General features: G+C 39.3%; 1 protein-coding gene across 3 annotated transcripts in view; it reads left to right on the top strand.

The window, feature by feature from the left end:
* The window catches only part of MOXD1 (monooxygenase DBH like 1), a 55,417-nt gene that overhangs the window by 34,758 nt on the left and 4,905 nt on the right, over nucleotides 1–15,754 (top strand). For all 3 annotated transcript variants that reach the window (XM_074864775.1, XM_074864772.1, XM_074864773.1), the window contains exons 5-10: nucleotides 428–607; nucleotides 2,882–2,984; nucleotides 6,052–6,218; nucleotides 7,644–7,835; nucleotides 10,600–10,659; nucleotides 12,628–12,770. In XM_074864775.1, the coding sequence (XP_074720876.1) occupies nucleotides 428–607; nucleotides 2,882–2,984; nucleotides 6,052–6,218; nucleotides 7,644–7,835; nucleotides 10,600–10,659; nucleotides 12,628–12,770 (845 nt within the window). The remainder of the gene's footprint in view (nucleotides 1–427; nucleotides 608–2,881; nucleotides 2,985–6,051; nucleotides 6,219–7,643; nucleotides 7,836–10,599; nucleotides 10,660–12,627; nucleotides 12,771–15,754) is intronic.

Below are 15,754 nucleotides of genomic sequence, written 5' to 3'. Positions count from 1 at the left end.
GTACAAAAGAGGCAGAAAAAGAGATGAAAAGTTATGAGTAGTTCAGACACCGAGCAGGTTTATCTGAACAGACTTTCAGCTGGTTTATATCCCCTTCATGCCAGAATGTGGTTAAACAAGTATTGGGCAGGGAGAAAGACAAGTGACAGTGCAAGATAGGGGTGGGAGAGAGAGACAAGACAAATGGCAACAGAGGTTTCATCAAGGCGTCATCTTCCTGCCCCCCATCGATGCACTTGGCAATGAAGTTTTCAATGCTTGGGGTTACAGAGTGCTGAAGTAACATCTCAACCTAACTACAATCTAATGTCAAGTTTCCTCTTTAAAAATAAATGCACCATATAATTTTGAGTTCTGTCTGCATACCTGCATTGAAATAGTCACATCTGAGATGTGTTTTCTTTCTTTTTCGTTTTAACATTGACAGGTTGAGCCATTGATCCAGAAAGGCCATGAGAACCTGGTGCACCATATCCTGCTCTACCAGTGCAGCAGCAATTTGAATGACAGTGTGCTGGACTACGGGCATGAATGTTACCACCCCAACATGCCAGACTCTTTTCTCACATGTGAGACGGTCATTTTTGCTTGGGCCATTGGAGGAGAGGTAGGATGAATGGCTCTCTAGCATCAATGGGACTTTAGGAGGGTGTGTATCATAATGAAGCTTCCTCCTAGTATATTAGTGATTATTGAATCTGTCTGTTTTTAAGGGTGCACAATCACAATCCAAAAATGTCTTATCACCAGTATCTCCTCAACTTCTTGTTGGTCTTTTAAGTATGAAATACAATGATCATCCTGAGTGACAAGCTAAAGTATTGAAAATAGTATAGAGAGAGTTGATGCCTTAGGGGAAGAAAGATGGCTTGGGAGCATGGAAGTCTGCTGCTGTATCAGCTTGTCCCATCTGGGATGGAAATACACTGCTGCCAGCAATGACCAGTGTCTGCTACCTGTGGAGAATGACAGAAAGAAAAGCATTCTCTGTAGGTAACTTCATAAAAAACACGGAGGCAAGACTTTGCAAATGAAGTTAGACAATAGATTTAATTTATTTTGTGCCTTACCAGGACCTGGTTACAGTGTTGTCCCATTCAGGCATACCATTCTGAAGTTTCCTACTAGATCCAAAGAGACATCATTTCAGTGTAGGAGTGATCCTGTGTCAGTGCAGAGCCAACACAAGGACCACTTTACTCATGGCAATGGGGCATACCTACAGAAAGCACAATCTGATGCCGTGTTGACCCCAGGCTGTGTTTTCAGCTTATTTCATATGTTAATTTAGGCTGCAGTTAATGTTTTCAGCTGACATAAGGCAGCATTACTGCCAAAAGAATCCCACCCCTTGTTTATGTCCTTGATTCACTGCGTGCCCACACAAATGATGCTGTGGGTGCAGAGAGACTAGGGTGGTGATAGTTTCTAGAGCCTTCGTTTGCCAGCCCACAGTCCAAAACCATCTTCGAGTGCTGTGGTGTGAGGAAGCCAGAGCTGCTACACAGGCTCATCAAAAGAAGTTTAATCCCCTATGAACATTATCCTTGATGTATGCTTTGTGCATTTTCGCCATCGGCTATGCTCTGACCTAGTATTTGTACTTTCAACTGTCTTAATCTAAGTGAAATAAAAAAACTCGTATAAATAAGTTATCATTTGACAAGCACTATGGAGGCTTTTGCAAGGATGATCCCCTTGGTAATGATCTATAGAGAGGAATCTGACAGATCTGTGTTACGTTCAGGTTTACTGGAGTACTCACTTCACTTACTTCAGTTTGCCCTTACATAGAACAGAGGTGAAAATATTTATTACTATATACTATGAATAGTTCATTAATGTCCATCAAGCATCAGAAAGTTGGGATCTCAAATTGGACATTTCAGAAAGTTAGAATCTCAAATTGCATATTAAAATATTAGCTATATACTATAAAATTATGCAGATTAATTCCTATAAGTGAATTTCATAGAGTTCACTTAGAAGATACTGGTATTTTGGTTTGTATCAGGAGTGGGCTTTTGAAGTAAATCTCCCAGTTATCCCCACTTATGAAGCTCTATTTATCATCATGAGTGTTTTGGGAACTTGCACAGCCTGCTTTGGGATGAAGTTAAACTGAATGTGCAGGGGTGAACCCAGCACCTCCCAGCAATAAATGGGGTTAGGTGTATGGCGTCTGACCAGAGCTTGTCCAAAGGAGCATTGTTTCGGGACAGTGGGTCCAGCACAATTTGTTGCACTGTACAGAGCTATTTCTTTTGCACTGCATGCCTTGCTAATGTAAATGTGGCCATGAAGACCGTCTTTATTGTTCAGATCATTTTACTTAGAATGCAGTCATTTGTGCAGGAAAACCAACCTAATTATGTACAAACTCAATATTCCCTGGAAATTGCTGCTTTTAGAAACTGGGAACATTTAAAATGTAGTTTCACTTTTTCATAAGGGTTTTATTGTTGGACTAACTACTTGATGATGCAGTGTTTATACATTTACAATGCAATTTTTCTTTTCCACTCAAGCAGTAAATACGAGATAAATAATCATAAGATCACAGAATCATGCAGGTTGGAAGAGACCTCAGGAAGTCTCTAGTCCAGCTTCCTACTCAAAGAAGGGTCAGTGATGAGGTCAGACCAGTTTGCTCAGGGCTTTATCCTCTAACAAGCACAGGATCTACTATTTTATATTGACATATTTAGTGCATTGAGTGTGTCATGTTCAGAAAGTTTTGAAAGAAGTTACTTTTGTAAATTTTCTCATTAATATGATTGCATCATTGCAAAAAAAAAAAAGTCAATCTATTTATAAAAAAAAAAGTAACTCTTAGTCATGGCAAAATACCTTAACTCTGTATGCATGTGTTGATTTCCAGGGCTTCACCTACCCTCCTCACGTTGGCTTATCCATTGGCACAGCAGCTGACCCTCTGTTCGTTCTTATGGAGGTGCATTATGACAATCCATCGTACACAGAAGGTTTGTATCCTTACACTCTTTAAAACATGCAAGATTGGAAAATGTTTTAGACACAAGTGCTTCTTATTGCATGCACAGCAAACAGAGCAAATACACAGCTGAGGCTTATTTTTCCCTGTTCAATAGTTTCTGGTTCCCAGTGTTTTTCTCACTGCACTCAAAAGCTTGACCTGAAGTCAGTGGGAGATTCAGATATACAAAGAATTGTGGACCAGGTGGATATAACTCCTTTTATCACTACATTTTTCATGTTATCTGTCTCTCCTTTCCTTTTGCTGGGAAATCCAATGACTGAGAGAGAGCAGCACAGTACCCAGACTGTGAGACACCAATAGAGGGAATGAGCCTTTTATTAATTTTTTTAAGACATCTACCTGAACTGTGGGCACTTTGTGTAGACTCGACCTGCTAGAACATTCACTGGGTAAAAGTTTACCTTAAAAGATAAGCTTTTAATTTATAACTGTGTTTTTCAATTTTTCTTTCTAAAATTCATTTATATATAGAGGAAGCAAAAGGAAGAAACCAGGGAGCCCCAGAATATCTAGGGAACTTTGAAGCTGATTTTTGGAAAGATACTTTTTGTTCTGAAACAAAAGGTTATTGAGCTACTGTACCTGAGAATATCCTGGTGATTTCTATATATGGACTGAATAAAATCCAGTGCAGTACAGTGTATTGGCCTTTCTTTACACCCCGATGTGTTAAAATAAAATCCTCTGTGTGGGTTATGATGTTCTGTCTTAATGTTATTCCCCCTCTTTGTGTTGTACTAGATGTATTATCTCGAAATTGTTTTATTTAATGACAGACTCCTTTCAGCATGTACATTTGCATGGGGTACAGTAAACTTCATTTGCATCCTTGACGTTGCACACTTTCCCATCAAATATTGCCTGAGAAGTTGCATGCAGAAAAACTGTTTCTGAATTTGTTGTGTCCCCAAATTCGCTATTTTATTTTAACCAACTGTGCTGTATGATACCATTGTTTTAGTTCAAGTGGCACATACAAAAACTGGGAATCAATAATGTTTCATTCCCTTTTCAAGCAACGGGGCCAATTTTGCCTTTCCTGGGACAGTCCCAGGTGAACACAGGGTCTCACCAAAGACCTGGGGAAATTCAGACAGCATAAGCAGAGCAGGGTGTCTGTAATCTAGGTCAAGTTTCTCTCCTCCCTGACAAAATACATGGTATAAGATTGTGCCAGGAGTGTGAGGGAGTAGACTGGGGTGCTCCATCTTCTTCAGGTGGCGGCATGTGAGTCCTCCTGACACAACAGCAAATCTACCACCGGGTCACCTTTGTTTTTGCGTTTTGGCATCTGCATTTTCCCAGCTGGTGTCTTACGGTTAAAGGCTGCATTGTTAGCCTCTTGTTGTGATCTGGGGCAGTGCTTTCCTAAGTGACTGAGCTTGGTAGTCAACGTAGGCTCCCAGTTAGAGTCAAAAATGTTTGAACTGCTCCTAACATGGCTGGTTTTGAGTGTTGCTGTTTCTGAAATCCTTAATATTCACTTTTCATTTGAAAGGTGGCCTCTTTTGAGGTTGTGTATCAAAAACTCTTACATATCATAAAAATTCCTGGCATTTAGATATTAGCAACAAGCTTCAAGGGAAACTACCACAAAGGAAAAGTTCAGGTTGATGAGATTGTACAAATAGCTTCAGAAAGGTAATGAGTATGGATTCCCAAACACTTTAAAGTTAGGATGTTGGAGACAGTATATATAACCTGAAATGTCATAATTTGTATATTGAAGAATGTCTTATAATCGGTTACCACTCTTAATTGGCTATACATAGTTCATATCCTTTGTCCTTAATAATTGTGTATTACTCTGTATTAGGTATTTTAGTGACTGGGTAACTTAGTCCCTGCTCTGTCCCTCTGTCACTTGCTTATCTTAAAATAGCCTGCTGATTTCATATTGATGTAAAAGTTGGTTTCAGGCACTGCTATGTCTGTTATGTTTTTTAGAAGACTAACATAGGTCACTAGGATGCCTCTTTCCTTCTCTGAGATACTTGGTATGTTTTTTGCATTTCTAATTTTCAAAATTGAAATTTGAAAATGGACAAGAAAGAAGGTAGCAGATGAACTAACAGAATGCAGGGCTTGTGCAACACAAATTAATCTTTGTTTTTTACTTATATCTTGCCTAATAAATCTGGCTAGTAGAGAAATAATTATAAGCATTTAGATGATGGAGGCAACATAAATTATGAATAGATACACAAGCAAACACATATGGCTAAACATGTAGGTACACAAAATAGATTCATATCATTTTGACCCTTAAAACCTCAACTTTTTCACAGCAGGCTTTGGTTCTTTAAACAGCTTTTTGAAATCAAGAGAAGTCTGAGAGTGAGTGCAGCATTAAAATCCTCTGTAGTTCTCCTGTCTACTTTACTCAAGGTGCTGGTATTATCTTCAAGTCTGTAATTTAGGAAGCCAATTTTCATGTTTAGTTGATGATCTTTTAATTGGGGCATTTGTAAAAGGCATGTATTTGGTCATCTGAGGTATGCTGTAATGTGACAGACAATCCAAAACAAAGGAAAAATATAATTAATGTTAGGGCTCAAGGTGAAAGAATCAATAAATTCACAAGTAGAAGACAACACATGGCTTGAAACCTTTACAGAAAAAAACCACAACTTTGAGCTGTGCTTTAAATATTTCATTTGAAAATCGTACAGGGAACCTTTTGAGGTCTTATATTTCCTTGTATAGTCTGCTCTGCCTGTGATCTAACTGCTTTTCTCTGATGTCCATGTAGGATAACTTAGCTGAAGGGACATGGCATCTACAGACAGCACACATTTTTCATTCACATCTGAACAGCACAGATATCAAGATACCATGTTTAACAACCCTCCTGTGGGCTGCCCCTATTTATTACTTCCTGCATATGGTTTGACTCATTTCCAGGATACTGAAGTTTGTCCTTGGTTTTCATGTAGAAAAATTAAGACAAGCCTTGAAAAATGTGAAACAATTGAATTTTTTTTTTTTTTTTCATTTAAAACAGCCATGCTAACTGTGTTCTTTTGTTGCAGGCTTGATAGATAACTCTGGTCTGAGGCTAATTTATACTCCAGTTTTAAGGAAATACGATGCTGGGGTTATTGAAGCCGGTCTTTGGGTCAGCCTCTTCCACAATATCCCACCAGGCATGCCTGAATTTGTGTCAGAGGGTCACTGCACGCTGGAATGTCTGGAAGAGGTATGTCTCCTGCCTGAATCTATTGGTTTTCATTCTTAGAAATAGTTTTGGACAGACACTTTAACTTCTTGGAAAGATTGATAGTTACTGGTTAAAGACATGTGAGCAAAGGCATCTGCTACATGCTGCCCTCCAGAATGTTGAGTCTTTTTGATCTGGGTATTTGGGGTGTTCAGTATTCAGGCTTCTTTCCTGCTATGAGTAGTACTGGATGACACAGTGCTTGTGATGTTTTAATTGTGTGTTCAATATATAAGCATGCATTGCTTTCGATGGCAAAGCTGTTAATAGACAGGAATAGCTAGCTGAGAAAAAATGTTGAGAGAGACTAATTAAGATCTGTGCATGTGCAAAGGGCTCCTAATGGTGAAGTGAAAGTCTGAAAGGTATTCTTAGACCAACAGAAACTAAAGACCTGAACAGACTTTTTTGTATGGCCCAAAGTAAAAAATTATGCATTTATTAAACACTTGGTTTCATTAAGGTAATTTAAATATCTCTACAGATAATGGAAGCATTGTCTAAAATCTGTGACTAATGTATCATGGGAGATTCTCGTATATTTTGTAATTTGTAGAGAATGTTTGAATCAATGCTTTTATGATGTGGTTTAGAGTGAATGGTAAATTAAATATGGAATTTAGATTTGATCTTGGTGGTGTTAAATGTTGCAAATTGTCATAGCATTTTTCAGCCTAAAAACACTTGCGTAATCTATTATCATGAAGTTTCTGACCTTAAGGCTGTACTTGAAAGGTATTGTGATAACAGTTTAGGTTCTAAACAACAATAAAAGTTTAGCATACCAAAAGTTTGGATCCATATATCGCAGCTGGAATGGGAGTGATGTCAGATTTGTGTCAATTTGGAAAAGTTAATTTTAAAATGTTTTTGACTTGGAAAAAAGTTTCAGATGTAAACTTACAATATTTCACTACCAGTTGACCTGAAGAAGGGAAGAAGAGCATATTATAATTACAGTCTCTTAATTCAAAGTGCTTCTTTTGGCACAATATTGATGATAACGTAATTCATAACTGCATAGAAATTCTTTTTCAGAATAAACATCCACATTCATATGTATCAACCATTAGCACTTAAATAATGTGTAGGTTTTTGTATAATTCCCTTGAAAGTCTTAATCTATTGAGAATTATTTGCAGTCTGGTTGATTTTCATAAAAACTGTTGCATTAGGAATAAAAACATGTTTTTATTTAAAAAAATCACAGAAAAAAACCTAGCCTTTTTTGTATATAAAACCTTAATTTCACATACAGATTTGCTTTTGCTCCAAACTGCATTTTGCTGTAAACTGAGGGAATATAAAATACACTCATTAATGTATTTCCACTCTGTACATTCTAATGTACATTACATTGAATTGCATCAGGGCACACTAATGGTGTGGGTTTCCCATGGCCAGGCTCTAGGTGCTGAGAGACCTGCTGGGATTCATGTGTTTGCAGTACTTCTTCATGCTCATCTTGCTGGAAGAGCTATCAGGATGCGCCACTTCCACAATGGCGAGGAGCAGAAGCTGCTTGCTTATGACGATGAGTTTGACTTCAACTTCCAGGAGTTTCAGTATCTGAAAGAAGAAAGAACCATCTTGCCCGTATGACACTCTTAATTCTTTCCCTGAAAGTGTTTAACAGATCGCGTGCCTAACATTTACTCACATTTAGGATTAATTTTGCTACAGAATTTCTTATCATAGAATCATAGAATTCTTAATGTTTTGTTAATTTTTCCACTTATCACAGAGTTACTAATGCATTAAAGTTGCAGTGTCTCAGGAGTGTCCACCCAATTCACTACAGAACTGGCTTGGCCCATCAATTCAAGCTATTCTTTAGCTGTGTTTGGTATTCACAATTATTTGATTTGAACTTTACTATCACAAATGTTTGAACAAAGCAGATTATAAAATCACACATGTGCCTGGTTGTGCCATCTTTGTGCATCCAGCCAGCTGAAGATTGGAAATGCCACCGCATGGCTTTATGGAGCCATTGAAACCAAGTAGCACATCCTGAGTATCTGCACACAGCAAGTATCCAGCCTTGCAAACATGTCTACAAATCAGCCAAGTCTTCTCTTGGTTTCACGTTTTTATTTGTTGTTGGTAGTAGAACTCCATGCTTATGTTCCACATGAGGTTTCACTAGTAAACAAAACTCTTTGGAAGAAGAAATCATGCAATTCTATCTGCTGTTCTTGTGAGAATAATGCAATATAACTTTTAGAAAAATCCCAACTACAATTATATCATAAAGCAGTAGATATCCATAGGTATTACATGAAAAGAGTCTGTATATTTTTGGATGAGTCACTCATTTAAAAATTATTCACTCATCTTTTGTTAGTTCCAGCCAGCATCTGGTTTTTAAGCTTTGGCCTGAGGACAGAAAATTTAGTGCTGCAAAGGTTGGGTGCTCCAGATCTAGCCAGCAAGGCAGCTGGAGATGTGTTTGTCCTGGAGCATGTGAACAAGCCCCTTACTTGATGGAATTGGTCAGATACAAAATATCAAGCAACTGGATTTTGTTTACGATTGGAGGGAAAGGGAAGCTGAAAAGACCATTGCAACAACTGAACTTCAAGTATAGTTAGGACCCCCATGGTTTAAACTTCCAGGCTTCTCTTGAAGTCCCCTTCTCTCTTACGTGTCTTCTCCCACACTGGGAGACTTTGATATTTGTCCTTTAAAGGCAAGAAGCTAAAATGCTGATGTTCTAATTTAATTTCTACAGCAAAACCTGGATGTTCAGGTGCTGCGTTTACTCTTTGAAGTCCAACTGCTTCTACTCCACAGGGACTTCAAAGACAAACTGGTGTTACCTCCTCCAGGAAAGAAGTGTTGACGGGTTTAGGAAGAGGGCTGGCAGAAGATGACAGGTTTGCAGAGAAAGCCTGTAATATTTTTAGGAAAATCCATGCAGATTATAGAGAAAGGCCTCTTAAAATTCAAGAACAAAAGGGAGTAGACAGCAGAAAGACTAAAAGAGGTATTTGATAGTATCAGCAACTTTAAAAAGACAGCTCAAGTAGAAGCTGGAATTCTTTCTCTGAAGTGAGACTTTTTCATGCCTTTTATTGTTTTCATTTTATGTAAAATTACCAGTGCATCATCTGGTGTAATTTGGACCACAGTCTAATCAATTAATTAATAATATTAAAAATTTTCATATCAATTATTGTTATTCCCGCCTTCTGCAAGCTCCTCCAAGGGTGTATCCTTCTATTCAGCTTATGGAGTCCAGGTTATTTGTTTTCTTTGTGTACTAGCACTCTCTTCTGAATTTGGAAGCAAAAGATCTAATCTCAGAGAAGGAACACTTCTAATGAATGTTATCCAGTCCATAAGCCACAAGAGCTGGAGACCTTGCTGGTGGAAACCAGCATATTCCCACTGGGAGCAGTGAAGCTGTGCCAGTCCACTCTGCTTCAGAAACCTCCGTCTCCATTTGGCTGACATGAAGTTGATGCACCTTCTTCCAGCAGCCTGGAGTACAGTTAGTGCTAGCACTGATGTGGCAATGAGACAGCCTTTGAAGAATGATCTGATTTTTTCAGGGAAGATTAATACAATGGGTGATAAGGGAAGATGATGGTACAAAAAAATGAACCAAAGCAAATAAACCTCTGGCATCCTTGTGATATGAAGTTACCCAAAAATATCAGATTTTTGACATCTGGCTATGTTCTTCAATATTTTAATTTCCACTTGATTATCATGGTGGTTTTGAGATTTGTATTTGATTAGGTACAGTGAATAAAGGTACTACAAAACTGTAGACCAGTTTGTCAAGACAGCAAAAAGTTAATTGTATGTACTTGAGAAGGTAAGTATTCAGCCTTTCTCATACATATCTGTCAATGTGGTTAAGTCTTTGCCTGCCACTCCTCTACTCCCAGGCTTGGCAGATAAATAGTTGTTATTGTGATGTGGAAAATCTTCTTTTCCTCATTTGGCAAGTATTTCTATTGAAGTTGGCAGGATAAATTAGCCTGGAGAAAGCTATCCAGCACTGGATGAATTTTGGAGCAAGAATCGTGTGTATACATCGTCCACATATATATAATCTTCCTGAAAATAGGATTATAGATGGGCACCTCCATTGCTATTTTAATAAAACAGACAAGACTCTTAATAAGACTCTGTTTAAATCCATGGGGGATCCCTGAGGATCTGAGATAATATGAACGCTAAGTGCCAAGGCCTTAACATACACCAGTTAATTAATCTTCTGCTCTTTCAAAAAGTTGTATCCACTGCTCTGATCTTTGTTTCTTAAGTGTTTGCTGTCATCTGTGGTTACCTGAAGCTGGTGTTGATAAACTTCAGAACTGTGAACTTCCTAAATCTTGTGTTTCAGGGGGATAATTTAATCACAGAATGTCACTACAGTACTGTGGACCGAATTCGCATGACATGGGTAAGAAGAATTTGAATGGATCAAAATAAGTACAAAGATAATATTGGGGACTAAATTCTTTTTCATAAAAAGTTATTAAAAAATGTGCTAATGCCTGTGTGCATGTAATTATGTATTATCTTTCCTCTCAGAGATTCTTAGGTTTTGAAGTCATTCAGGACTATTGTGGTCATAGTCTGATCTCTTACATAAGACATTCATAGGACTAGTTTATAAAAATAAGAAAGCCAGCTCATAAAAAATCTTTAAAAATCAGACTTTGCTAGTATAAGGAGTGCTTCCTTCATAACATGTATTAACATGCAAATTCAGCATATTTTAATGAATTTTTTTATGAGCTTGTTATGCATTTTCCCCTGAAGTTGTAGTTGCCAGTTCTTACATATTGATTTTTACTTATGCTGTGACCAAGATGGGACCACTTGCTTTCATGCCTTATATAGAACCCAGGCAGAATGCAGGTCCTTTGGGCTGGGAGGAGGAGGCTGGGTGCAGTGAGCCTCTGTGTGTTACCTTTCTCACAGGGTGGATTTTCCAGTGTCAGGGACCCTCCTGGACAGCTGCTGCCCCCGGGGTGGTGCAGGAGGAGCCTGCATCGTACCTGTGCACCCTTGCAACTGAGGCACAAGGAACAGCTGTGTTGCAGCCCTGGGTGCATGTCCACAACAGCGGACAAGACAGGGCCACAGCCAGGGAGTAGGCATCCCTTCCAGGGTCGAGGCGGTACGGCTCAGGTTTAGCACATGGCAGTGCGCAGTCTCCCAGTTGCAGCTTTTTAAGTTAACAGAGACCAGGCACCGACCATTGCAATGTGGCCGCTTGGTTATGGAGGTGAAGCAAATTCGGTTGTTGGGACATGAGCTGGACTGTGCCAGCTGGCTGTGAAACCAGAGAGTGATGCCAGACCCACTGTGTTTATGGGAGGGATGTAGCTGCCGGCACCCAGCTTTTGCCAGGGACTGAGCCCGCTTCCTTGGGAGGGGCTGGATCCAGACCTCCAGGAGGTGAGACCTGAGGGGTTTCTCTTCGGCAAGAAAGACCTGGTCCTGGCATCCAGAGAGCACAAGGATACCTCTCCCTGAATCATGACTTGCATGTAGGCACATGCAGTAGGTATATAAAGAAAAGCAAAAGAGTGAGAATGACGGCTTTTTATTTTTCGTCCTATTTTCCTGTGTGGTGACCACACTAGCTCTTGGCCCTTGGTTCGTGTGTTTTGTCTTCTCCATTCTTATTCTTGTGGTTCTGTGAGATTCATGGAAATGTTCCCACATGGGATTTAGGAACGTGCATCTCATAATCTTGTCCATATTTACCAAGATTAATTTTAAATGAGTTGTTTGCCCCATGGCTTTCAATGGAAGACTGTTTAAGAGTCTGTTTCTTCTGCTAGCTAACAATCTTACTCTGATTAATCATTTTATAGTTAGTGCTCATTTGTTCTTGAGTCAACATTATCTGTTAACTTAAATAACTTTTCTTTCTTACTCTTTATATCTGTATGTACTTACAAGGAGAGTCCATGGAGTTGCATATTCCATCTGACCTCCATTTTACTAGGCAAAGTTCATGTAATTTCTTACTAAATGCACTAATTATCTTGGCAGATTTTTTCTACATCTGCTCCTCTTTGAAGCCCCTTTTCTGAAACATCGCAGATATAAGTACCTTGGAGACAGCTGAATATAAACCTGAACTTCTCAGATAGTACTCTTCAACATAAGTCTTATTTTCTTGATAGTTGTTCTTTCTGACTTCTTTTAAGCTTGGGAGCTATTGCTTGAGTTTGCAGTGTATTTCATAATTAATTATATATTAACTTCTTGCTACTTGATAGCCTAATGTGCAAGATAAACCTGTTGAATTAGGCCTCTTGATACACATTTCATTAGCATATAAATGCTAATCAGTGTTTTTATCTGTGGGATTCCAATGTTATCTTGATTAAAAGAAAAATCCCATTTTCAGGGTGGTCTGAGCACCAGGAATGAAATGTGCCTGTCATATCTGCTCTATTATCCAAGAATCAACCTCACCCGATGTGCAAGTATTCCAGACATAATGGAACAGCTCCAGTTCATTGGTGTTAAGGAAATCTATAGACCAGTCAGGCAAGTAAAATGTTTATGAATATGTGTGGCACTTCTCTTTCTGTCTGTGGAATTACAAGGTCATTTTTGTACGGCCTTTGTTTCTTTCTGGTAGTGCAACATATTGCAGGGTCACTCATGCAGCTTCTTTTTGGTCACTACACTGCTGATACTTATTTCTCCTTTTCTCCTGCCAAATTATTTTGCATCTTTTTTTTTTTTTTTTTGTAATAAAAAAGCAGCTCCTTCTTTTAAAAAAATTATATTTGTCACAGCAGTTTTTTTTTCACTACAGCCATCTGTAAAAAGACTATGCATCAATGTCATATCAATGTTTCAAATTATCAGTTTATTAAAACATATGTGTTTCACATATATAGAGATATTTTTGAAAAAGGAGTTTGGGAGCATGGGTATCAAATTACCCTGGGTAGATCTGTTGTCAGTAATTCTGCTGCAGTCAATTGGTGCAACCAGATCCTAGAACTGTTGCTCACATATAGAGCTTAACACTGACTCGGTGACACTGAGAAAAATTCACAAAAGAGGAAGAAGTTGTAAGTTAGAAAGGAAATGGAGGGACTGAGAGAATATTAAATTGTTCATAGTAAAAGATAAATGGTAGATATGCACCATGATGGAGAAATGAGAGAATGGAGGCTTTGGAAGAATAACAAATCAGAGGATAATGTGCAAGGTAAGTAGAGAGTAAAACATGGAACCGGTGGTAGGAATCTAGCCAAGAGGAAGTGTCGTGGTTTGAGCCCAGAGGGAAACTGAGCATCATGCAGCCGTTCACTCACCCCTTCCCCTCCAGCGCTGGGAAGGAATCAAAAGGCTGAGGAATCGAGATAAGGACAGGGAGGTATGATTCACCCATTAAAGTCACAAGCGAAAGACAGACTCATTAGGGGAAATAAAAAACCCACCACTTTAATTCAAAACACTAACAACAATATTTAACAGACAGAATGGGACAGTAAGAAGCATTACCACATCTTAAAAATACCTCCCCCACCCCTCCATTCTTCCCAGGCTCAGTTTTGTTCCCCATATCTCTACCTCCTTTTCCCAGTGGTACAGCGGCAGGGGATGGGGAGTTTTTGGTCGGTCCACGGCTCATTCCTCCAAGGTAGGGGGAGGGACTCCCCCGCTCGACATGGCGTCCACCTCACAGGAGACAGTCCTCCACAAACTTTCTCTGCCATGAATCCTCCCCACAAGATGCATTCTTCTCAAGATGCCGCGGCGTGGGTCACCTCCATGTGTTGCAGTCCTCCCAGCGCCAAACTACAACAGTGGGTGCTTATTCTTCCCACAGAGTCCTGGGGGTCATCCACAGGTTGCAGGCGAATCTCTGCTCCTCTGGTGACCTCCATGGGTGGCAGGGGGGTGGCCCTGCCATCTAACCACAGGATACAGGGGGACTCACTGCTCCGGTGCACCTCCCCCCTTCCTCCTCCTTCCTTCCAGTGACCTTGGTGTTCACATAGGTGGCCTTCTCATAACTCATTCTCAAAGTCCCCACCCCCTCTCAGGTTCCCCTTCTTAAATATGTTGTTTATCTCAGAGGTGTAGGCATTGTCATTAATTGGCTCTGGCCTTGGCCAGAGGCGGGTCCGACTTGGAGCTGGGGGAGCTTCAAGAAGTTTCTTACAGGGGTCAACTGCTGTAGCCCCCTCCCCCCCTACCAAAAACCCTGCCACACAAACCCAGAACAGGAAGAAAAGAGCTTTTTAGGTGAACTGTTGGCTGCAGGGGTTTGCAATTCTGTGCAAAGACACTGTCTCCTGAGTCTTGGACTCCTACTGTTCAGAGACGCAGGACACTGAACATTTTTGAGATGTACATCCATGTCAGAACGAAAAACCCCTAGCTCATTCATCAATTTTTCTTCCTAAGACAAATAACCCACAAGAATCTGAATATTGACCTGCTGCTCAGCTCAAAAGGGGTAATGTCATTTTGTTGTAAGATCTGTCTACTTCAGTGCTTCACAAATATTAAATATCCCCTCTGTGAATGGTGGGGGGTGGGGAGCTGTTACCATTTAGACAATTCAGGATCTATAATAACCACCATGAATGTCCATGCAATTCAGCTGGCATCTGACCACTGGGGTAAACCACAGGCTGGTGAATTTTAAACAAGGCATTACAGTTTCTCTGGTAAGTCAGCAGAAATCTTCCTGTCCTTCATCATGAGAGTCCTCAACAAGAACAAAAATGCTTCCCAGTGTGTGGTTGGATCTGGCTTTTCTGTCCTTTAGTGTCAATGGGATGACCTGCACAATGATAGAGCTCACTAAGAGCAAGAGTGATTTCCAGAATCCAACATAAAATTTAAATTTCAGTAGGAGATGGGAGGAAGCCCACGATAGACAGAATAAATGTGTGCAAATATATAAAAAAATCAATAAATAGCATATTTCAGTTTTTAAGTGTTCCTTACAGTGCTTAAAATTAAAGTATCTCAATAGCAGATCAGCAGTAGAAGTGATTGTAGAGTGAGAATAGCTTAAAGAGGAAAGTTCCTAAATGAATGAAATGCAGAAAAATAATCAAACAATAGAAAGTAGAATGCACTTTTAGTGGTGAAAAGTGAAAGGCATTTGTATTGCTAGTTGCACTAAACTAAGGTAAAAGTAAGACTTTAAAATAAAATGGATAGACTAATAGCGTGTCATCACATTTACAGTTTAAAAGTTGTCTTTCTTTATACAGTTCATCTTAACAAAACCATATTATTGCAAAGTAATTTGATGTACAGGCTTACTGGTCTTACTTCTGAAATTTATATCCAAGACAGAAGAGTCTGAAGAAAATCACAATGCAACCAATGTCTACTTCATTTGCCACACTATTTCTATTTACAATCTTTTAATACAGGGAGAACAGTTTCTAAATTAGTCCTAGCTAAAAGAGTCTTTCTGAGCTTAGAAAGAAAATATTCTAACAAATGTATGCTCTCTTGAGTGTTCATTCATGATAACTGTACTTAAGGAA

The sequence above is a fragment of the Strix uralensis genome, chromosome 3, assembly GCF_047716275.1.
Source record: "Strix uralensis isolate ZFMK-TIS-50842 chromosome 3, bStrUra1, whole genome shotgun sequence".
NCBI classification, from domain to species: domain Eukaryota; kingdom Metazoa; phylum Chordata; class Aves; order Strigiformes; family Strigidae; genus Strix; species Strix uralensis.
Note: the sequence above shows the minus strand (reverse complement) of the source record. Positions and strands in the feature narration are given on the sequence as shown.